This window comes from Rana temporaria, chromosome 1 (genome assembly GCF_905171775.1).
Source record: "Rana temporaria chromosome 1, aRanTem1.1, whole genome shotgun sequence".
NCBI classification, from domain to species: Eukaryota; Metazoa; Chordata; class Amphibia; order Anura; family Ranidae; genus Rana; species Rana temporaria.
Genome location: NC_053489.1, coordinates 14,263,645 through 14,288,137, shown reverse-complemented (window position 1 = coordinate 14,288,137; position 24,493 = coordinate 14,263,645). Strand labels below are relative to the sequence as shown.

General features: G+C 43.2%; 1 protein-coding gene across 1 annotated transcript; it reads left to right on the top strand.

Annotated features, from left to right (window-relative positions):
• Nucleotides 1–371: 371 nt before the first annotated feature.
• On the top strand, nucleotides 372–18,459 carry LOC120945114 (vomeronasal type-2 receptor 26-like). Its single transcript, XM_040359418.1, has 5 exons — nucleotides 372–847; nucleotides 2,684–2,827; nucleotides 2,879–2,960; nucleotides 8,838–8,961; nucleotides 17,092–18,459. Exons 1-5 carry the CDS (start codon nucleotides 372–374, stop codon nucleotides 17,982–17,984), a joined length of 1,719 nt encoding a protein of 572 aa, XP_040215352.1. The 3' UTR covers nucleotides 17,985–18,459.
• The last annotated feature ends 6,034 nt before the right edge of the window (nucleotides 18,460–24,493 follow it).

The window sequence follows — 24,493 nt, the reverse complement described above, 5'->3', positions numbered from 1 at the left end:
CCATTAGTTATACCTAAAAAAAGAGGAAGAGTGCTTCCTAAGCCTCTACGCTAACATTTCCACCAACCAATTAACATGTGAAAAATGGAAAAAGGAATATCCCATAGACACCAGTGCTTCAATACCTAAGATAGCTGTACACCATATACCCTGGAAACTACACTTGTTATGCTCACCATGGAAAGGGAGGGGTAAAAACCTAGGTAACTTCTCCAAAGGTTTACTGTGCCTTCTTACAGTCATGTCCGGCCAACTTATTACAGAATCAAGTCATCCTTGGGGGATGTGTATTGGATATGTGGAGACATGCAAAGTGAGGACCAGATTGGAAGGACAATGGAGGGGAAGATTGTGCCCTTGCAAAGGCCATCATGCCTCTGCACATCCTAACCCTAACGGAAGGTACTCACAACACACAGGGTAAGAGGACAAAAAGGGAAGCCCTTCTGGGAAGTTTTGACCCTCATGTGTATTTAGATGCCATTGGAGTTCCGAGGGGGGTCCCTGATGAATTCAAGGCCCTAGACCAGGTAAAAGCAGGTTTAGAGGCCCTAATCCCCATAATAACTGTTAGCAAAAATGTAGACTGGATAAATTATATATATTACAATCAGCAAAGGTTTGTCAATTACACGAGAGACGCATTCCAGGGAATAGCCGAACAGTTGGAGGCCGACTCTCAAATGACTTTCCAGAACCGGATGGCTCTGGATATGATATTTGCAGAGAAAGGAGGGGTTTGTACTGTGATAGACAAAATGACCAGCACCACTTGCTGTACCTATATTCCAGACAACACCGGCCCGAATGGCCAAGTCACTGTAGCCCTTAAAAAGTTGAAGAATCTGTCAGTTGAACTAAAGAAAAATTCAGGCATCACAGATCCATGGGACCAATACTTCAGTTGGATGAACGGGTGGCAGAAAATTTTAACCCAAATAAGAATAACCAATACTAATCTTTCTATTTCTCCTCGCTCTGATAATTTGTTGCATACTCCCTTGTTTAAAGAAATGTATAGAGAAAGCAGTAGAACAAGGAATCCCTACGTTCGTGAACCAAGACATAGGGCTCGAGGAAGATGAGTACGAAGAACCGCACATTCCACTACAGACATTCCCAGTCTCACATCATGAATAGGCAGGATGACAGGGACAGATAGGGTAGGAGCCTCGAGGCCGCGACCTGGGTCCAGCTGCAGCGAAAGCCATCCTCACCACTAGAGGCTCTGGGGAAAACCTGCTGGACCTTAGACTCCGCGCGCCTTGGGGTGGGGAAACTTAGACTAAAACAGGGACAGATTAAAATAGATTTCAAGGGGGGTGCTGTAGTGGATGTGATAAAAATAGTCAAACTAAGATAATGAAATGCCTATTTCAATGACACAAACACATGCTTCAATCACATATGATCATATATATCTATATAAACATATGCAAATAGGTTATTGATTGCTTATAGGATTAATCACATATAATCGTAATGCATAATTTACCCCTTTTGCTAATATAATGTTGTATTTCAGAGATGCATCACATGGTTTATCAGAACAGGAACTCAGTCTTGCCAAAAAACAACTATTTTAGGACAGCGAAAAGTCCCTAAGAACCACAGAACCAGACAGATGCCAGACGCCAGGACGTCACAAAGAATATATTACATATTAATGAGAATGTTGAATATTAATGAATATTAATGAGCATGATCGTGTGTTTCGGTCATGTGCTTTTGAATGCCGACTTGTAAACCATATAAAAGACACGGCTTGCAATAAAAAAAGCGAGAAAGTAACGGTCTTCACCCTGAGACACAAGTCTGAGTGTAGATTATTTACTTTAGTTTGTACAAACGCTTCTTATCTAATTTGGCTCAGGAAACAGATACCAAACACTCCGGGCATTTGGCTCGGGTCCAAGACATGCACATGCCTCACTGTGTACATGCCTCACTGTGCCCATGCCTCAATGTGCCCATGCCTCACTGTGCCCATGCCTCACTGTGCCCACAACTCACTGTGTCCATGCCTCACTGTGCCCATGCCTCACTGTGCCCATGACTCACTGTGTCCATGTCTCACTGTGTCCATGCCTCACTGTGCCCATGCCTCACTGTGCCCATGCCTCACTGTGTCAATGCCTCACTGTGCCCATGCCTCACTTTGCCCGTGCCTCACGGTGTCCATGACTAGTCTGAGGTTTAACATGGGAGTCTATGAAAGGGATGCCCGGCTTTGAAAACTCGGTGCTGCCCAGCCGTAGGTCCCCCAGACAATAAACTTTGCACACTTGTAGAGGAGAAATGGGGCTACATGTGTGCCAAGTTCCTGGTCCGGGGACCTACGACCGGAACGGAGAAATTACCATTTAACATGGGAGTCTATGGAAAGGGTGCCCGGCTTTGAAAAATCGGTGCTCCCGGACATAGGTCCCCTGGACAACAAACTTTGTACACTTGTACCGGCCGGCTGGTACCGGGTCCCCAAAGTCCGGGAGATCAGGTGCAAAAAGGTGACTCAAGTATAAGCCGAGGGGGGCATTTTCAGCACAAAAAAATGTGCTTATACTCGAGTATATACGGTAAGTAATTGTCCTGATTTATTCATTCCTATTTATATTTATAGAAAGACTGCCTAGTATCTTGAATGTAACCTGTCACTTTTTTATATTTTTTTATTTAATTCCAGAACTCTTATTACTGTACATGGTAATGTGTCTATTTCTGTCTTCTTTGAAAAGCTGCACAAATATGTGAGAAATCTTAATCACACCGACCCAACCGGAGGCAAGATCTACTTTAATGAGAGAAGAGAAGTTCCAACTGATCTCAGGTTACAAATGTGGCTTTTTTTAAAAGGTTATTTTTGTGCCCATCGTTTCAGAATTTGCAAGATTCTAAGACCAGACTTTGTGCCTCAAACATTTCCCAATATGAGTGATCCCTTCTACTGGAAAAAAGGCAAAGTAAGAAATCACTTGATTGTTTTCTTTTTATACCATTTTCTCAGGAAATTCATAATTATGATTTATAGAACATTTTTAGCCTTATTTTAAAGTAGCACTACCCACACAGGAGCTGCAGGTGACCGACTCTCCTATTCCTGCACAGAAAGGCAACATGCACCCTTTGCTTTCAACCAGAGAAAGGAAGTCAGTCCCTTGGCTTTGTTTTTATGTTTTATTAGGGGTAACAACTTGGTTGGGTGAAGGGATATATGGGACGCCCAACTTGAATCAAAGAACAAAAAACAGGGACAACTTCCTCCGTATGTACAAGGTCTTGAACTGTCCTCCTTTCTGGGCACAGACATCTTAAGATGAAAAATGCAATAGCCTCTTTAGGACTAGGAACGCTCAGTCCCTTAGAAAATAGTACTTTGTGTAGTAAGCAACATCCAGGATTTATCTCCAACTCCTCTATAGACACTGATCCAAGTTCTACTGCCTGATTTCCACCTGGCTGCTTCTTCACCAGCCCACCTGGCTTCACTGAAGATCTCCCAGGGCAAGGGAAAAGGAAACGATTTAAGCACAAGGCTTTCTTCCATGAAAGGCTCTTGCTACAGTGGGAAATCTTTCCCCTTGTGAGTCCCTGAACATGCTGGCGTACTCACACTGTCCTCCTTGCTTCTGCTGCTTTTTAGGTAAGATTCCTTTCAAACTGCACTGCTGTCAGGATTCTCCAAGCCAGCCCAAGCTCCAGCCCGAGCAGAAGCCCCCCCTCTAGGGCGCACCGACAGTTTCTCATAGCACTCCCATCTCTCATCTTCCCACCAAACTCCACAGACAGCCATGCCTTTATCTATCCTAAGGCATGGGCCATCAGCCCCATGCCAGACAACTTCCTGGAGATTGGCTAAGCTCCCCTAAGATCAATCCTCCATGGCCTCCACCCTTCAGCTTCTAGAAACTTATCCAAACCCCCAGAACCAGGGGGAGGCACCAGACACCTGCTTGTATGAGTAATCCAGCCTGACCTGAAATAAACTCTTTACCCAGATTAAAGACTAATTTGCCTGCACCATTCTAGTAGCACATTAGAGTGTGCTACACTAAGATATACTAGCAAATATGCTGCTCATGAATGGGATCATTTTTTGAGTTGGTGAAGATTGTTGATTGCGGTAATTTTGTGCATGTGAAAAGTTTCTTATAAGCAGAGCTCCTAGAAGTGTCTCCTGGATAAATGATGTCTGATCTAATGTGACCAAACAGGAACACTTCTGCTAGTTGGTGACAGATTATGTATATTGACATTTGTGACAGTTGTGAGATTTTATTAGGTGCTACAGTTGTGAGATATTATTATGTGTGACAGTTGTGGTATATTATTAGTTGTGACTGTTGTGGGATATTATAAGGTGTGACGGTTGTGGGATATTATAAGGTGTTAGGAGAATACCTGTAATGAGTGGAGACCAATGGCCGACAACGTCAGGCAAGCTTAGTTCTCAGGTCTGCCAAAGATAAGAAAGTCTGAATTGCTAGACCAATGATCAGTGTTGGGGTCACAAGCTGAGATCAGTGCAGGAGAGAGTTTCGTAGTTGAGGTCACAAGCCAAGGTTGAAGTAGGAGGAAAGTTTTGTAGTCGGGGCACAAGCCAAAGCCGTTTACATACAGCAATAGACATAGCTCAAGTAGTATGCAAGAACAGACTACAATAATCTGGCAACAGGAAGTGCAAAGGCAAGGCTTTTATAGAAAGTTCATGGGAGGAGCAAGGAGATCAAGGTTCAACAGCAATCAGGACACAAGATAGGGTCATCCAACAGAGCAGGAAGTATTGTCCAATAGATCAGGCTGGGCGCTGTCCAGTTTTCCAGATAGCTCAGTGAGAAGAATCAATGCCAGACACAGAAGAGTTCCCATGTTTGAGCCCAGGTCCTGACCACCCCCCCCCCCTCCCCTCCCAAGACAGCTTCTGGAAGTCTTAGGGACAGGTTTTTGAGCTGAGAAAATCTCTTGTGAATTGCTCTTAATTTTAAATATGCTCCTCAGGCTCCCAAGAATCCTCTTGTGGGTCATAGCCTTTGTATCTTAATAGGTATGGTAGTTTATCCCAATGAATACGAGAGGTCAAGAATTTTAATCAATAAGAATTTTTCCCCTTGCACTTGAACAGGGTCTAGTGGGGAATGTGCTATGACCAGAAAAAGGATTACTCACCTTCTTTCACAGGGGTACGTTTCTGAAGATACAAGATCCTGCGTGTGGGTCTAACACCTAAATCCTTCCCCCTCTTGGCCCTACGGCAAATAAATCACCTTTCTGGACATCCCAGCTAAAGTAGTCGAATACACCGAGAAACCCCACGGTGTTCGAATCACCTATGTTCAAGCTCATCACCCCAGTCTCACATGATTTTGGTTCTGTATGCCTCCAGTTCAAGGGAACCGTACTCTTCTCCGAGTGCGGATCATGCCATTCTGGGAATCGGCCTTGGACATGGGAGATAGGGGATGCCAGTTGAGATCAAGTGGTTTGGATAGTCTCTGAGAGTGTTAGTAAGTTAATTTGAGCCGAGACACATGATCAAAGAGAGAAACCACTACCACACTCGGGACCTTACATACTGCTCGTAATGTTATAGAGCTCCATATAGTTCTAACCTATACCTCTAAGACAATTTTTATGTTAGCAACTGTTAGCTACTATTGAGCTTATTGGGTATGGAACCTGTAGTTTTAAGGTTGTAGGCCCACAGGATTAAAGCGGAGGTTCACCATAAATTACAACTTTCTCTTTATTAAACCACTACCCATCGACTATACACAATCCGTTTTTTTTTTTTAAATCGCAATCTTTACCTTTGTAATCCAGCAATCAGTGTCTTTTCAATCAGCCTTTTCCCCGGCGGGAGTGGGCGTGTATCAGCTTTTCCCCCGACCATGCGCTATGTCTCCTGGGAGTGAGTGATTAGAATCCTATGAGACGCGCTGTGCTGTTAATCCCACGATGTCTCGCGGCTCACGTGACTCGCAAGGTGTTTGTCTTCACAACAGGGGCGTGACCTACTCAGTATGCCGGCCGTTGTGATGGCAACAGTGCAGTGTTGACGGCGACGCTCGCCGTCAACACTGCACATGCGCGGGATAGAGCGGTGAATGCTGGGACGTCAGCATTCACCATATCCTGGAAGGACATCCTGCTGGGCTTCACAGTGCCCACAATCAAGTGGGAAACGTCCATCTAGGAATTTTATAAAATATCGTTTGCGGGGCAAAACAAATGCTGGCGGGTAGAAGATTGGGACACACGAGTTGCTGTTTTACCAAGGTAAGAACGGCAGAAGGATATAAAAAAAAAACGAAACCCGCGAACCCCCGCTTTAAGTTGTGCAATTGCATAAAAGGGTCCAATAAGGTAGGACCAAGTTTCTGAGAAGGAAGGTTTAAGTTGTAAGTGTTTAGTGGATAGCCAGACCTTATCACCTAATGCATAGGGAGAATGGTTCATCTGTGTCTATTTACAATCTCCTTATAGGATTCTTCTTGAACTTCACATAAGGTCTTCTTTAGTAATTTTTGATTGTTTTGTAAAGCAGACACCCTTGCATCTACAGTTAGTAAAGATGACCTTATGGGAATTCCGATGGAATTAAATGGGATTAAAGATGGATTGACATCCGATAATTGGTGAAGAATGGCTCTGAGAGATGAAACTATGGCAGAGTTATTGTAAGTAAATTCTTGCTAATGGTAGATATTAGACTTGTGCATTCGTTTTCGTCCGAATACATTTTCTTCGGAATTTCAGCTATTTTCGTTATTGTTTTAACAAACGAAAACGAAAGTGCAGAATTCAAAAACCGAAAAAACGAAAGATCCGACATAAACAAATGCTTTATTTTTGTTTTCGTTGGTCGAATGTGCCTAACCTTAACTCTATTATTCCAAGTTTTTCTACATAGAGAGAAAAGTTTTGACATTATAGAGAGAAAGATTCAACATTATAGAGAGAAAAGAATCAACGTTATAGAGAGAAAAGAATCGCTGCTGGAGATTGGATGGGGGGAAGTAAAATAAAAATAATGATGATGATGAATGTTATTGGCTGATTGTAACCAAAGAGGAGGGAGCAGTATAATCTAAAAACTACATTGACAACTCAACATGAATGATGAAGATTCGACAAAGCATTTGAAAAACATACAAACATCGAATCTGTCATTGAGGCTTATGGGGTCTGTCGAATGTTCAGAAGAAGATTCGACGGAGCAGATAAACTGTATGATGCCGCAATCGTACATTTCTGGTCAAAATGCGTGTGGACATTACGGGAGAGATGTAGACATTACGGGGGAGATGTGTGGACATTACAGGGGAGACGTGGACATTACGGGGGAGATGTGTGGACATTGCGGGGAGATGTGTGGACATTACGGGGGAGATGTGTGGACATTACTGGGGGAGATGTGTGGACATTACTGGGGGAGATGTGTGGACATTACGGGGGGGAGATGTGTGGGACATTACTGGGGAGATGCAGACATTACTGGGGGAGATTGTGGGACATTACGGGGAGATGTGTGGACATTATGGGGGAGATGTGAGGACATTACTGGGGGAGATGTGCGGACATTACGGGGGGAGATGTGTTCACATTACTGGGGGAGATGTGGGGACATTACTGGGGGGAGATGTGTGGACATTACTGGGGGAGATGTGTGGACATTACTGGGGGAGATGTGTGGACATTACTGGGGGAGATGTGTGGACATTACTGGGGGAGATGTGTGGACATTACTAGGGGAGATGTGTGGACATTATAGGGGGAGATGTGTGGACATTACTGTGGGAGATGTGTGGACATTACTGGGGGAGATGTGTGGACATTACTAGGGGAGATGTGTGGACATTACTGGGGGAGATGTGTGGACATTACTGGGGAGATGTGTGGGCATTATGGGGGAGATGTGTGGACATTACTGGGGAGATGTGTGTGCATTACGAGGGAGATGTGTAGACATTACAGGGGGAGATGTGTGGACATTATGGGGGGAGATGTATGGACATTACTGGGGGAGATGTATGGACATTACTGGGGGAGATGTATGGACATTACTGGGGGAGATGTGTGGACATTACTGGGGGAGATGTGTGGACATTATGGGGGGAGATGTGTGGAAATTACTGGGAGAGATGTGTGGAAATTACTGGGGGAGATGTGTGGACATTACTGGGGGAGATGTGTGGACATTATGGGGGAGATGTGTGGACATTCCTGGGGGAGATGTGTGGACATTACTGGGGGAGATGTGTGGAAATTACTGGGAGAGATGTGTGGAAATTACTGGGGGAGATGTGTGGACATTACTGGGGGAGATGTGTGGACATTATGGGGGAGATGTGTGGACATTCCTGGGGGAGATGTGTGGACATTACTGGAGGAGATGTGTGGACATTACGGGGGGAGATGTGTGGACATTACTGGGGGAGATGTGTGGACATTACTGGGGAGATGTGTGGACATTATTGGGGGAGATGGGTGGACATTACTGGGGGAGATGTGTGGACATTACTGGGGGAGATGTGTGGACATTACAGGGGAGATGTGTGGACTTTACTGGGGGAGATGTGTGGACATTACGGGGGAAGATGTGTGGACATTAACTGGGGGAGATGTGTGGGACATTACTGGGGGAGATGTGTGGACATTACTGGGGGAGATGTGTGGACATTACTGGGGGGAGATGTGTGGACATTATGGTTATATTTAATCAAAATTAGTCGATTAATCGATTTAAAAAAAATGATTAATCGAACACGAAAATTGTAATCAGTAACAGTCCTAAATAATATAATAATAATAATAATAATAATAATAATATCTGATTTCAGCCTCCGGTATATCTCGATGTTCAGATCCTGTATACCCGGCAGCAGAAAAAAGTTGGATCTTCAATTCACAAATGTTGCTATGATTGTGTCTCATGTCCAGAAGGAGAGATCTCCAACATTTCCGGTAGAGTTTGTATTTGTTAGTAAATTATTGTTGGACTGGATAGAAGGTATCTCTGTGTGCCATATGAAGTACATCTCTGTGATGTGTGCACATTTCTCCAAGTTTTATCACTTTAACAACTCGACCTCCAGAAGATTTTAACCCCTTCATGACCAGGCTGTTTTTTGCTATTCAGCACTGCGCTACTTTAACTGCAAATTGCACACTGTACTCAAACAGAATGTCTTTCTTTTGGTGGTATTTTATCACCACTGTTTTTTTATATATGTATATATATATATATATATATATATATATATATATATATATATATATATATATATATATATATTGTGCTGCTATAAGCAAAAATAGAGAATATATTTTGAAAAAAAATATATATTTTTTTTACTTTCTCCTAAAAAGCATATCCAATAAAACATTTTAAAAAACAAATTCCTTCATACATTTAGGCCAAAATGTGATCTGCTACATGTCCTTGGTAAAAAAAAAAAAAAATTCCAATAAGCGTATATTGTTTGGTTTGCATGAAAGTTATAGACTACAATCTGTTTGTACTGGAATTTATTTATTATTATTTTTTTTTTTTTATACTAGTAATGGCGGCCAACAGTGGGGCTGTCAATACACAAAGATCCTGCGCTCATGGAAAACACATAGCAGACTGTCTCTGGATGGTTTAGAAAAGAAATAAGTAATTTATTCAATCATAAAATACTCAAGTATAAACCGACCCGAATAGAAGCCGAGGCACCTAATTTTTTTTTTTTTTGTATTCAAAAAGTTTTATTTGGAAGACAAGGAATAATACAGTTCAATACAATGCATTGGGTTAAAAATAACATAAGGATTATAGGACGGGGGATTCAATGAGTCGGGAACAAAGGTAAAGGGAGCATACAAGGTGGGAGAGTAATATCATGTGTACACGTTGAGAAGAGCTTCTAAGCGGGTTTTGGGGACATTGATGGGTAGTGCTCTGAAATAGTATAGTAACTTGGGGAGGATGGTCATCTTGAAAGCACATATGCTGCCCAAATAAGAAATATGGTAAGATGACCATACTTTAATTAATGCACTGATATGGGAAAATAAGGGAAGGTAGTTGGATTTATATAGTAGGTTATGCGAAGCTGTGATATGGACACCAAGATACTTAAGTGAGATAGGGGACCATATAAAATTAAAGTTCTGCTTCCATAGAGATTAGGGGGGGGCAGTTGATGGGGAGAATGGAACATTTATTTGTGCTAATGGACAGGCCAGAATGTTCATGGAATGAGTGGAGTTCTGACAGGAGATTAGGGATTGAGGTGTGAGGGTCTGTTAAGAATAGGAGGTCGTCATCAGCATACAAACTAAGTTTAAATTGGTGGGGGTCTCTGTGATATCCATGTATGTTAGGGTTCTGTCTGATGGCATGTGCAAGTGGCTCTATGGCTAAAGCAAAAAGGAGGGGGAAAAGGGGACAGCTCTGTCTAGTGCCTCTGCTAAGGGGGAAGAAGTCCAAATTACTGCCAGGTATTCTGATTCTGGTCTTAGGTAGATGGTAAAGGGCGTTAAAGCCGTGTATAAATCTTTCTGAAATGCCGAATTTAGAAAGAAGGTGGTTAAGGTACGACCAGTTTACACTGTCGAACGCCTTGTGAATATCGAGGCTAAGTAGGCATAAAGGGCGGGAATGAAGATTTGCGTCCTGAACTATGTTAGTGACTAGTCTAATATTGTCAACTATTTGTCTACCGGGGATAAAGCCTGTTTGATCTACATGAATAAGGGAGGTAATGACCGAGGACAGTCTGTCCACAAGTAATCTGCCGAAAAGTTTAAGATCATTATTAAGAACCGAAATTGGGCAGAAGTTCTGAGGTAGAGAGTGGTCTTTTTGAGGTTTAGGTATCAGGGATAGGTTTGCTAGCAACATGTCCTCTGGAAAGTGGCCTCCTTGTAGGATATGGTTAAAAAGTTTAGTAAGACTGGGTACCAGTAGGGGGGCAAATTTTTTGTAATATACAGCTGTGAAGCCATCTGGGCTGGGGGCTGTCGATGTTTTATTAGATTTAATAATATCTGAAATCTCAGCATCCGTGCATGGCTCATTCAAAGAGGAGATTTGAGATTCATTTAGTTTAGGGAGATGCAGAGAGTTCAGCCAGTCCAAAGAGGAGGGTTTAGGGTGAGTTTGGGGGCCAGAGAGGAGGTTTTTGTAGAAGGAGGTGAAAACCTGGAGGACATCTTGGGGGTGAGTAACCAAATTACCCCTCCGATCTCTCAATTTATATACATGGGGGGGTTTAGTGTCATGATTTAATTTGCAGGCAAACATTGCTGAGGCAGAATTGCCTTGTAACAAAAATTTGGCCTTGGAGAATCTCAGTGATTTCTCAGTGTCCTCCGATAGTAATGTATTTAGGGCTTGGTGTGAATAAGGTCGGTCAGTGCCTGTGAGGGGGATTTATTGTATAAGTCGCCTAATTCCCTAGTAAGACATTTTATGTCAGTGAGTTTAGCTTTGTGTTTAGCCGTGGCTATATTTATGATGTGTCCCCTCAAGACTGCTTTATGGTGCGGACAGAATAAAAAACCCTCGATAAGAATGGAACAAGCGACAGTAGAGGTCCCACTAGAAGGAATGGCATGGATCCCAGACAGCGAAATAACAACAGAGATAAAGAAACATCCAATGATAGGAGCTACCAGACAGATTACTAAAAAGATTTTTGAAAGAACGATGATATCAAAATACCCTAGCCCAATGACACCGGTTTTAGGGACGATGGCTTTTCAAGTAGGATTGATAGACCCAAGGTTTAAGGCCTTGCGACAGAGGGGGATAAGTAGAATTATACATTTCTCAAAAGATAATCGACTGATGACAAGGAGAGAGATCGAAAGAGAAGGTATACCAGAATTAGACTTTCTAAGGCAGCTCCAATTAGAAGCATTTCTTCGAATAAAGGCAGACACCTTCTCAGAAATAAGACCCCCGTCTAAATTCGAACGGATTTGTCTGGATGGGAACATAGTAAGACACTCTCTGTCTTATTTTTATGCAACGTTAATTAAACTAGACAGACCACAAGAATTCACGTTCATACGAGCTTGGGAGAGAGATCTTGGACTAACATTCACCCAAGAACAAAAAGACAGGATATTTCGATTTACCCATAAGGCGTCAGTGGCTAGTAAGTATGAGGAAGGGGGATACAAAATACTGACAAGATGGTACAGAACACCAGCGGTATTACACCGAATATATCCAGAGACTTCAGATATCTGCTGGAGATGTCTTGAAGCGGAAGGGACACTGGTACATATTTGGTGGGAATGCAGGAAAATAAAAGAATTTTGGAAAACGATAATAGAAACAATTAATATAATCACGGGAATTAACTTAACGGATAAACCATCGACAGTTCTATTACTAGACATCCCACTGTCAACGGAAAAATATAAAAACTCGCTGATAAGACATCTTATTATAGCAGCTAGAGCGTGTATCCCTGCCCTGTGGAAACAGGAGACTCCCCCATCGAAAGCACAATGGCTGGCAAAAGTAGCAGAGATACAATTAATGGAAAATCTAACATCGGCATTGAAAGACCAAGATGAGAGATACCAGGCGATATGGGCTCCTTATGTGAGATACAGGGAGGGGTAGGGGGACGGGAGGATGCGAATGGCCAGCAGAAAATTTTTCTTGGTTTTTTTTTTTTTTTTTTTTTTTTCCTTTTTTTTTTCCTAGGTGGGTGGTAAGGGGAGGGGGGATAACGGGTAACAAAAGATAGAAAGAAAGTGAGGAAAATGGAAAGTATTATGATTACAGGATAAAAGTGGGAGGAGGATTAGGAGGTAAATATCCATCTCACTCCCAATTTTTTGATAATATTGAAATGTTATATGCTGTAATGCGTAATTCTTGAAATAAACAAAGAATTGTAAAAAAAAAAAAAGACTGCTTTATGGGCTGCCCAGATAGAAGTGGGGAGCACCTCTCCAGGGGTGTTGCCCTGAAAATATTCCTCAATGTGGGATCTAATTTGTTGGAAGGTGGAGGGGTCAGAGAGGAGGGAGTCATTAAGGCACCATTTAAATTTGGTTGGGGCCAGTCCAATGTGGGAGGTTTCAAAAGCTGTAATGTTGTGATCAGACCAAGGGCAGGGGTGGATTGTTGCTTTAGAAGAATTGGCCAAAAGTATGGGAGTGCAGAAAACATAGTCTAGCCTAGTAAAGCAATCGTGGGGATAAGAATAATGTGTGTAGGCCTTAATTCCAACATTATGAGCTCTCCATGTGTCAATCAACTGGGATTTATTGAGATAGCGGTTTATAGTTTTGGTGAAGGCTTTAGAGGAGGGGGATATCCTACTCCTGTCAAGTGTGGGGTGGGCGGTTAGATTAAAGTCACCACCTATAACCATATGAGGGGAGTCATATAGATCAAGAGTGTCGAAGAATTTGGTAAAAAATTAAGCTTGGGCTTCGTTTGGGGCGTACAATGAGGCTATAGTGACTTTGCGTTGGTTAATACTGCCCTTCATAATAATATATCTACTATCAGCGTCTTTAAAGACAGTCTGTAGTTCAAAAATCACGGAATTCCTGATAAAAATTGCAACACCAATTATTGGAAAAGGTGGTGTAATAAAATTGGTTGAATGTTTTATCAAAGTATTGGGGGTGACTAGGCCGTAGAAAAATGGTTTTCTTGCATTAAGATGATGTCTGCACCCAGCCTTTTATAGTGTCTAAAAGCTTTCTTGCGCTTATTAGGGGAATTAAAGCCCTGGACATGTGTGAAAAAATTCTAAGTCCCATTATTTTGAGGGGGGAGGATACTAAGTGAGTGAGGAGAGATCAGCAAAGACCCTAGAGAAATGAACAACATGATCTGGGAAATTAGGATACAGTAAATGACATACAAATACACATCAATACAATAGTAAAGCAGATTACCCAAAATTGCTTTGATAAGAGCACAGTACACAGAGGATAAAAACCTCATTTACGATCCGCCGCCGCAAGTTTTTGAGGCAAGTTCTTTATTCAGAAAGCACTTTCCTGTAAATTTGCGGCGGCGTATCGTAAATCCCCCGGCGTAATTCAAGTTCTGCGGGTAGGGGGCGTGTAAAATTTAAATCAGGCGCGTCCCCGCGTCGAACGAACTGCGCATGCACCGTCCGTCAAATTTCCCAGCGTGCATTGCTCTAAATGACGTCGCTAGGACGTCATTGGTTTCGACGTGAACGTAAATTACGTCCATCCGTATTCGCGAACGACTTACGCAAACAACGTAAAAAATTCAAAATTTGACCCGGGAACGACGGCCATACTTAACATAGGATACACTGCATATAGCAGGGGTAACTATACGCTGGAACAAGCCGAACGAAAACGACGTAAAAAAAAAACACTGGGTGGTCGTTCGTTTCTGAATCGGCGTAACTCCTCATTTGCATATTCCTCGGGTATACAAACGGAAGCGCCACCTAGCGGCCAGCATGAGATTGCAGCCTAAGATCCGATGGTGTAAGTCACTTACACCTGTCGGATCTTAGGGATATCTATGCGTAACTGATTCTCTGAATCAAACGCATAGATACGACGGCCGGACTCAGAGATACGACGGCGTATCAGGAGATACGCCGTCGTATCTTCTTTCTGAATCCGGGCCATTATGTATAGTATGTTACCCAATAATAGAGAGATTGTACGGAGGGAAAAAATTAGTCTTCCATAGAAAATTTTTTTATGATTAAATGCCACGAGGGCAAAAAAAATGGCTAAAAGATACCAGGTAAGGGGGCCAGGGGACAGGAGGTCACCTAGTCCAGTCAAAAACAAAAGTGGACTAACAAGTCCAATTTCTACCAGCAGGCAAGCCCAGAAATCGGGCAAGCTGGCGGACCGCGCAGGGAGAATGGGGGGCAATCCAACGACGGCGGATGAGCCAGGCATGTAGTAAGCGAAAATTAAACTGGCAAAAACATGTATATGCATGAACAAAATGAACTATTCAACATAAGTAAACACCTTACGGAGGGTGTCGGTGAAATTTAACTGGGGGTGGGTTTAGCAAGCTATGAGCAATTTTGAAGCGTGACATGTTGGGTATCAATTTTACTCGGCATAACATCATGTTTCACAATATAAAAAAAATTGGGCTAACTTTACTGTTGTCCTATTTTTTTTTTTTAAAAAGTGTTTTTTTTCCAAAAAAATGGCGCTTGTAAGACAGCTGCTCAAAAAGTATTGCAATGACCGCCATTTTATTCTCTATGGTGTTAGAATTGTTTTATTTGGGGGTTCTATGTAATTTTCTAACAAAAAAACATGTTTTTAACTTGTAAAAACAGGCTTGATCTTTAAGTGGTTAAAAAAAAATCACTCTGGGGCCCCGTACACACGAGAGGATTATCCGCTGGAAACGGTCCTCCCGGACCGTTCCAGCGGATAAATCCTCTGACGGATTTTGATCTGATGGTTGTACTAACCATCAGATCAAAATCCGCACGGAATCCATCTGCGGTGACGTGTCGCGCCGCGATGATGACGCGGCGACGTGCACGACGCTGGAAGATAAAGACTTCCACGCATGCGTCGAATCATTACGATGCATGCGAGGGAGAGGACGCGGACGGATTGATCCGGTGAGTCTGTACAGACCACCGGATCAATCCGTTGGACAGGATTCCAGCGGATAGATTTCTTAGCATGATAAGAAATTTTTATCCGCTGGAAATCCGTCGGCTGGAATTTTTTCCGCCCATAAATGTCCGCTCGGACGTACACACCACCAGATCTATCCGCTGGAACTGATCTGCGGATAAATCCCAGCGCATAGATCCGGTCGTGTGTACGAGGCCTGGGACTATTATTTAGCCAATGGTTAAGTCCACAGCTAGGTTTCCGCAAAGTATCAAAGTGTCAGTTAATATCAGATTGTCTCCCGCAATATTGTAGTCCCACTATAAGTCACTGATCACTATCATTACTAGTATAAATAAGGAAGGCATCCATTATTTACAATTGTCATGTGATCAACAGTGCTTCACCCGGCCCGTCATTTTGCTATAGGTGGGGCGAGAAGATGTTAATGCCAATGGGAAGTCTCTACATATAGGAGTTCAACTGTGTGATATCATTCTACCTATCGATCTTATATAATGAGCGTCTTTAACATTTAAATATTGTGGGCCAGATCACGTAGCGCATCATACTTTTAGGCAGGCGTAGCGTATCCTAGTAACGCTACGCCGCCGCAACTATGAGAGGCAAGTGCTGTATTCACAAAGCACTTGCCTCTAAAGTTATGACGGTGTTGCGTAAATCAGCCGGCGTAAGGGCACGGAATTCAAATGTTAAAGATGTGGGCGTGTTTTATGTTAATTTTACTTGACCCAACGTAAATGAAGTTTTTTTTGAACAGCGCATGCAGCGTCCGTGGGGGTATCCCAGTGCTCATGCTCCAAATTAACCCGCAACAAGCCAATGCTTTCGACGTGAACGTAATTCTACGTAAAGCCCATTTTGCGAACAACTTACGCAAACGACGTAAAATTTTCTAAATTCGACGCAGGAACAACGTCCATACTTAACATTGAGTACACCTCATATAGCAGGGGTAACTTTACGCCAGAAAAAGCCTTACGGAAATGACGTAAAAAAATGCGCCGGCCAGACGTACTTTTGTGGATTCGCGTATCTAGCTAATTTGCATACTCGACGCAGAAATCGATGGAAGCGCCACCTAGTGGCCAGCGTAAATATGCACCTTAGATCCGACGCCGTACTAAGACGTATGCCAGTCGGATCTAGCCCAGCTTCAGGCGTATCTTGTTTTGTGGATACAAAACAAAGATACGCCGGAGCAACCTAGAAGTTACGCGGCGTATCAATAGATACGCCAGCGTAACTTCTTTGTGGATCTGGCCCTGTATATTTAGGTAATTTATTATTTATTATATTTTTTCACATTTTAATGTTATATTTAAATGTATTATTTATTTTTCTCTCCCGCAATGCACTGATGGAAATCCAATTGCTAGCAGGGAGACAACACAAGACAACTGATTTTCTCAGAATCTCTGACCCCCGATGCTCATTGTGTTTGTATTGTTCTTCCTGCAGACAGTGAAAACTGCATGAAATGTCCTGATGATGAATGGCCAAATGAGAAGAAGGATCGGTGTGTTCCAAGAGTGGTGGAATTTCTCTCCTACACTGATGATCCCATTGTTGGAGTATTTTCAGCTGTCTCCATCCTCTGTTGTCTTCTGACTGGTTTAATATTGGGGATATTTATACATTACCGGGGCACCCCCATTGTTAAAGCCAATAACCGAGACCTGAGCTATCTTCTCCTGGTCTCCATCATGCTGAGCTTCCTCTGTGTCTTCTTGTTCCTCGGCCATCCAGTAGATGTGACCTGCATGCTGCGTGTCACCTCTTTTGGTGTCATCTTCTCAGTTGCCGTCTCTTCTCTACTTGCCAAAAGTATCATGGTGTGTATTGCTTTTAAAGCCACCAAACCTGGGAGTCCCTGGAGGAAATGGATGGGAGCCAAACTGCCCAATTTTATCATTTGTGTCTTCTCATTGGTCCAAGTCATAATCTGTGGCACTTGGTTGTCTATTTCTCCTTCCTTCCAGGATCGGGACACTCACTCTTATCAGGGGAAGATCATCATTCAGTGTAATGAGGGTTCAGTTATCGGCTTCTACTCTGTCCTGGGATATATGGGGCTTCTGGCAGCTGTGAGTTTCACTGTCGCTTTTTTAGCCAGGACATTACCGGACAGTTTTAATGAGGCCAAGTACATCACCTTCAGCATGCTGGTGTTCTGCAGTGTCTGGATTGCCATGATCCCGGCCTATCTGAGCACCAGAGGGAAATACATGGTGGCTGTGGAGGTTTTTGCTATAATGGCCTCAAGTTCTGGACTTCTTGGCTGTATATTTTTCCCAAAATGTTACATAATTCTGTTCAGACCTGACCTGAATATAAAAATCATTATCCGCTAATATATATGGAGACACACTGGGCTACCAGTAGTTATAGAATTATCTCTATTGTTGTTAAATCTAATATGCTGTTAGTGTATTGAGAATGAACACTGCTATACTGTATATGAATATTTCATACTTACCTCTCTGGTGGACGGTGAGTTAAATTTTTGCTCTGGACACTGATGGTATCAGACAATTTGGGTTTGTTGGAAACCTTGTCCCCTGCTGGGTGTAGTAGTTCCCCCACCAACCGTTCCATTAATACAGAACAATGTAGTCACTCAGTGAGGAGGAACCACAGTGACCAGAGGAGGGCAAAGTATCCAAAATATCCTAAAGTGTCCGATACCAGAGACACCCATCACTCTTCCAGAGAGGGAAGATTTCACTCACCACCTTCCTGGAAGATAAATACTAAACATGTTCTTTTGTAAGCTGAGTGTAATGTCATTTTTTTATTATGTCACTTTTATTATTTTATATGTAGATGTATCCGGCTATATTAATAAATTCATTTTTCTTGCTGTATTCTAAAATCATTTTTAATTTTAGTTGAAGTTGAAGAGAATGTACTCGAAGTAAGTTCACATTGTAAGTGATAAGTTGACTTTATTTTTATTTTTTTTATTCTTTATAGGACCTAATAAAAAAATATTTCTCCTTGTATATATTTCTTTAAAAATTTGGAAATGAATGTTCTTACTCATAAGGGCCTCATAATAGGATATGTAGCGCCCCCTTATTTTTAGTATGGGCACTACTTTAACCACTTCTCTACTTTGGGTGTTTTTCAGATTTGGTGTTTACAAGACTAAAACAGTTTTTTTTGCCAAAAAATTACTTAAAACCCACAAACATTATATATATATTTTTTAACACCCTAGAGAATAAAATGGCGATCATTGCAATACTTTTTGTCACACCATATTTGCGCAGCGGTCCTACAAGCGCACTTTTTTTGGAAAAAAATCACTTTTTTTGAATTAAAAAATAAGACAGCAATAAATTTGGCCCAATTTTTTTATATATTGTGAAAGATAATGTTACGCCGAGTAAAATGGTACCAAACATGTCACGCTTACAAATTGCGCCCGCTCGTGGCATGGCGTCAAACTTTTACCCTTAAAAATCTCGATAGGCGACGTTTAAAAAATTCTATAGGTTGCATTTTTTGAGTTACAGAGTAGGTCTAGGGCTATAATTATTGCTCTCGCTCTAACAATTGCGGTGATACCTCACTTGTGTCGTTTGGACACCGTTTTCATATGCGGGCGCTACTCGCGTATGCGTTCGCTTCTGCGCATGAGCTCGTCGGGACGGGGCGCTTTAAATTTTTTTTTATTTTTTTTTCTTATTTATTTTTATTTATTTTATTATTTTTTACACTGGAAAAAAAATGATCACTTTTATTCCTATTACAAGGAATGTAAACATCCCTTGTAATAGAAAAAAGTATGACAGGTCCTCTTAAATATGAGATCTGGGGTCAAAAAGACCTCAGATCTCATATTTAGACTAAATGCAAAAAAAAAAAAAAAAATTTGAAACTGTCATTTTTTCAAATGACAAAAAAAAAAAAATGTTTCTTTAAGAGGCTGGGCGGGACTGACGTTTTGACGTCACTTCCGCCCAGCAGAGCTATGGGGACGGGCGAAGGAGATTTTTCCTTCAGTCTCGTCCCCAGTCAGCAGCCGAACGGTCCCGATCGCCTCCGCCGCTACCGACGGCTACGGTAAGCGGCGGAAGGCGCGGGAGAGAGCGGCGGGAGGGGGGGGCCCTCTCCCGCCGCCGATAACGGCGATCTCGCGGCGAATCCACCACAGAGACCGCCGTTATCCCTAACAGAACCGCTGACACTAAAGATTGATACCTCGGTTGTGGCAGCAGCTGCTGCCGTTACAGAGATATCAATCTTTAAAGTTAGGCCGTATAAAGACGTACGGCGGTTTAGAAGTGGTTAAAGTTAGTGGGGAATGGGAGAGTTAAGTTTGCTCCCATTCACGATTTACTAAATTTGGGCTGCTGTCATTCTGGAACTGTCCTGTGGGTCAGTCTGCTTTCCAGGGGTGCAATTCCACCCCTGGGTGACAGTTGACGCTAGAGGGGTTCTGGCAGAGCCACTTTTCCCCAGCAGCCAATTAGAGGAGTTTTTCCCTCGCTGGGCATGCTGGGGAGGGGTATATCTGTGGCAGACGCCATTGATTTGTGTTCTCTTCGCCGGGTCCGAGTTCGAGGTGCGGCATCCACCTTCAGGGTGCGCGCATCCATGGACCCCGCCACCATGGCCTACCTGGCCGGAGTTGCGCACTATGTGGAGCTTCATCCTGATGATGAAAGGGGCCCCAGCGACTTGCTGGGTCCCAGCCTTTGCTAAGAGGATCCTAAGCTGAGAGCTGTGAGGTGGGGAATCGGCTCAGGGAGAACCCAGAGAGAGGTTACCCAGGAGGCCTGAACGAACCATCGGGGATCTGGTCACCACGGTACTGACAGGTAAATTGCAGCTGTCAACTGGTGGCTCCAACTGAATTTACTTGGAGGATTCGCTCAATCCAATTATTGCATCCTAAATCGCTAAGCCTGTGTTAGAGGTCCAGAGTCAGGCCTGTGGCAGAGGTCTGTTCCTCCCAGCGATTTGCAAGTGACACTTCGGCTGCCAGGCTTTTGGTAGAAGTCTGTCCGGGGGCACTTTCCCCACTCTGGCTAGAGTTGCGACAAACTGATCTCATTATTACAAAGAGCGGGACTGCTCTTTTCCATATCCAAGGCCTGATACTAAAGTTGTTCTGATTCTTCATCAACCTTTCCTATCTTGTCTTATGTTGATGTTGGCCATGTTGGGCCTTGGAATAAAGCATTGAAAAAATCCAATTGATAACTGGACCTTCGTTCATTGCCTCAACTCACTAGTATCACCCCTAGACACCCTGAAACGTAACTCAATACGCCGATCCCACAAACAAACCAGCGGCTCCTGTGGGGGTACATAGTTAGTCAGGTTGAAAAAAGACACAAGTCCATCCAGTTCAACCACAAAAAAATAAACAAACAAAATAAAAAACACAGTACAATCCCATACACCCAACTCCATACCCACAGTTGAACCAGAGGAAGGCAAAAAACCCCAGCAGAGCATGATCCAATTTGCTACAGCAGGGGAAAAAATTCCTTCCTGATCCCCCGAGAGGCAATCGGATTTACCCTGGATCAACTTTACCTACAAATCTTAGTACTCAGTTGTATTCTGTACATTTAGGAAAGAATCCAGGCCTTTCTTAAAGAAATCTACTGAGCTGGCCAGAACCACGTCTGGAGGGAGTCTGATCCACATTTTCACAGCTCTTACTGTGAAAAAAACTTTCCGTATTTGGATATGAACTGCATATTCCAGATGAGGTCTTACTAATGATTTGTACAGGGGTAAAATTATATCTCTGTCTCTGGAGTCCATACCTCTCTATACAAGAAAGGACTTTGCTCGCTTTGGAAACCACAGCTTGGCACTGCATGCCATTATTGAGCTTATGATCTACCAAAACCCCCAGATACTTCTCCACTACAGATCCCCCCAGTTGTACTCCCCTATTATGTATGATGCATGCATATTCTTAGCCCCCAAGTGCATAACTTTACATTTATCAACATTAAACCTCATCTGCCACTCAGTCGCTCAATTAGACAGAGCATTGAGGTCGGCTTGTAAATTGGCGACATCCTGCAAGGACGTTATTCCACTGCATACTGTAGCTTGGTGTCATCTGCAAAGACAGAAATGTTACTTTTGATCTCAGACCCAATATCATTTATAAAGATATTGAAAAGAGGGGGTAGCGGCTGAGGACGGCAGGCCGCGATGGCGTGCACGTGCACGTGAGGACATGACGCGCTCGAGGGCGGGGGGAGCGAAGAACTGTGGGATTGCCGGGTAGGAGGACGGACGAACCGCGCTGACTGGATGCAGCGACGGCGGCTTCCATCCACACGCCGCACGCTGCCTAACAGCAGGCTGACCCCTTGGACGTCACGGACACCATATCAGCGCCGAAGGAGCGGGATGCTGTACCACACGGACCGCAGCAGCAGCCCGCATTACACAGTGCTGTGTAGTCTCACAGGGACACACAGCTGGTAAGGACTGGAGCCGACGGACGAAGACAGAGACCGGACAGTGCAGAGAGGAGATTCAGATGGACACCCACCTCCAATAACACAGGTGATAGGGTTAGTGCTCAGGTCCATACACTCCCTTGGAAGTACAGAGGTAAGGTGGGGGAAATCCCCGGTGGTGAAGATCAGGAAGGTATGAGAATAATGTCAATGCTGTAAATGATCTGGCGCTACTTAGATGTCACCTAATTTCCTGGAGAGTAAAGCTTGCTAAGTTACTTCTAAGATGTGATAAAAAATCGAGTATAAGTACTGATTGAAAAACTTGCAACGTATGTAATACCCTTAACCATTAATACTTTTGGGATTCCCCTGGCCTATCACTCTAGAGGATACAGCTGTACATAATTAGGGGAAGAGTCTGTGGAAAGGACAACTGACCCACACTGAGGGGAATAAGCTGGGACAGGGAGTGCGCTGAGCCTAGACAGAGTTTATCTGCATCCACTCCTCCCTAGCCGAGCTGGCTCTAGATACATTGACCTAACGGCTAAGGAGGACCAGGGGAAGAGGCGATCTGAATGTCTAGTGCATATATCAAATCCCAGGAAGGCTAAGATGGATTATTTAAATTATTTTGGTCTGCAATGTATGGTATGACATAAATGATTTTAGTACATAAGAATAGAGGATTGATGCTCAGGTGCATGAGAACTCCAAGACAATCAGTCGGATAGTGCAAAACCATCTGGAAGACTGTCGCCATATTGGTAACTGGATGGTATAGCCCATGGACACGCTACTAGATTGAGTGGACTACCTATATCTTTTCTGAAATATCTAGATAAATCTGACATATCCGTACAAACTCAAAACCTTTTTTGCTTCCTCCCTAAAGATCCCGAGCAAAAGGGGATGTATCAACGGGGAAAGATTAGAACAGGCAGGGCTGTATAATTTCAGTTTTGTTCCTTTTCTTTCACCGTGGTATATGACTCCAAAAGTGGGTTCACCCCATTGAACCCTCTAGGTCCGCTGACCGCAGGATAACAATAGTCACCCCCTTTTTTTTCGGAGACTACGAGTTGCCCCCTGGTTCGGAATTTTCCTGCCCGACGTTTGGGGAAACTCCCCCCCTTTTTCTTTTTTTTTTTTTTTTTTTCTCACAGGACGTGTTAGGGGAAGGAGGAAGAATGGGAAGGGAAAAAAAAAGGAGAGGAAAGGGAATTGAAAAAGGGAGGAAACTTGCCACTCCGCGGACCACTCTATCTACTTTGCTTGAAGTCCAAATAGTGAATAATAGATAGGGGAACCCGGTCTATTCATACCCTCTGCGGACACAGACATCATATACCTGAACCTGACTGGACAGGGCCTTTATATTGGAGTTTTGCATAAACTTGGTGAGAGTAAGAGGCCAAGCTGGGGAAGAGAATCAGAAGGAAGGAGACTAATATGAGCAGAAGGCGAGTAGATCAACAAAAGGGGGACCCCCAACTACCCAAGTAATATAACAGCAACAAGCTCAATAAGGCCATTTGTGACCAGAGGGGAAAGCCTGTGTACCTCCGGGGTCCAGGGAGCAACAAAGCAACAACAAGTTAATAAAGCTAAAAAGATTGAAAATAAGAAACCCCAAAGTGATGCACCCCGAGAAACATCTATAGAATTAAGAGAAGAAGGACTCATAGGAAGTGGTCTGGAAAGCAGCAGGAGGGTAGAACAAAGTCCAGACACTCAGGCCCCCTCAAAAGGAGAAATGGCAGAGATGTTGTTAAGACTGGAGAACGTGATAAAAAGTGAAATACAGAATTTACGGACCGACTTTGGCCATATGCTCTCCAGAATAGAAACGGTAGAGGGACAAATAGAGAAACATGAACAAGAATCAAATACACTTAAAGCCCAGATGGACCAGATTCAATTACAGCAGAGGCATATTCTCTACAAATTAGAGGACCAGGAAAACAGAAACCGGAGACAAAACTTGAGGATAAGGTTTATACCAGAGAAGAGGGGAGAGGACCTCAGGACAATAATGCAGACAATATTTAATCCGCTATTGGAAAGAACAATTGATAACCCGATTAGGATCGAAAGGGTCCATCGAGTAGGAAATCCGAAAGAGCGACCCTCCGAGCGAACAAGAGATGTCATAATAAGGTTCCAGTTCTACGAAGATAAAGAAGCAATCTGGAAGAAGCTGAGGGGGCAACCCCCAATAGTATTTGAAGGAATGGACCTGCAGATATCACCGATGTGGCCCCAGAAACTCTGGCAAGGAGATGGCTGTTAAAACCGCTCCTAAAACAGATGATAGACCTGAACATTAAGTATAACTGGGGTTTTCCTGCTTGCCTAATAGGAACAAAAGAGGGGAGATCTGCGACGCTGAGGTTCCCTGAGACTTAAACGAATTG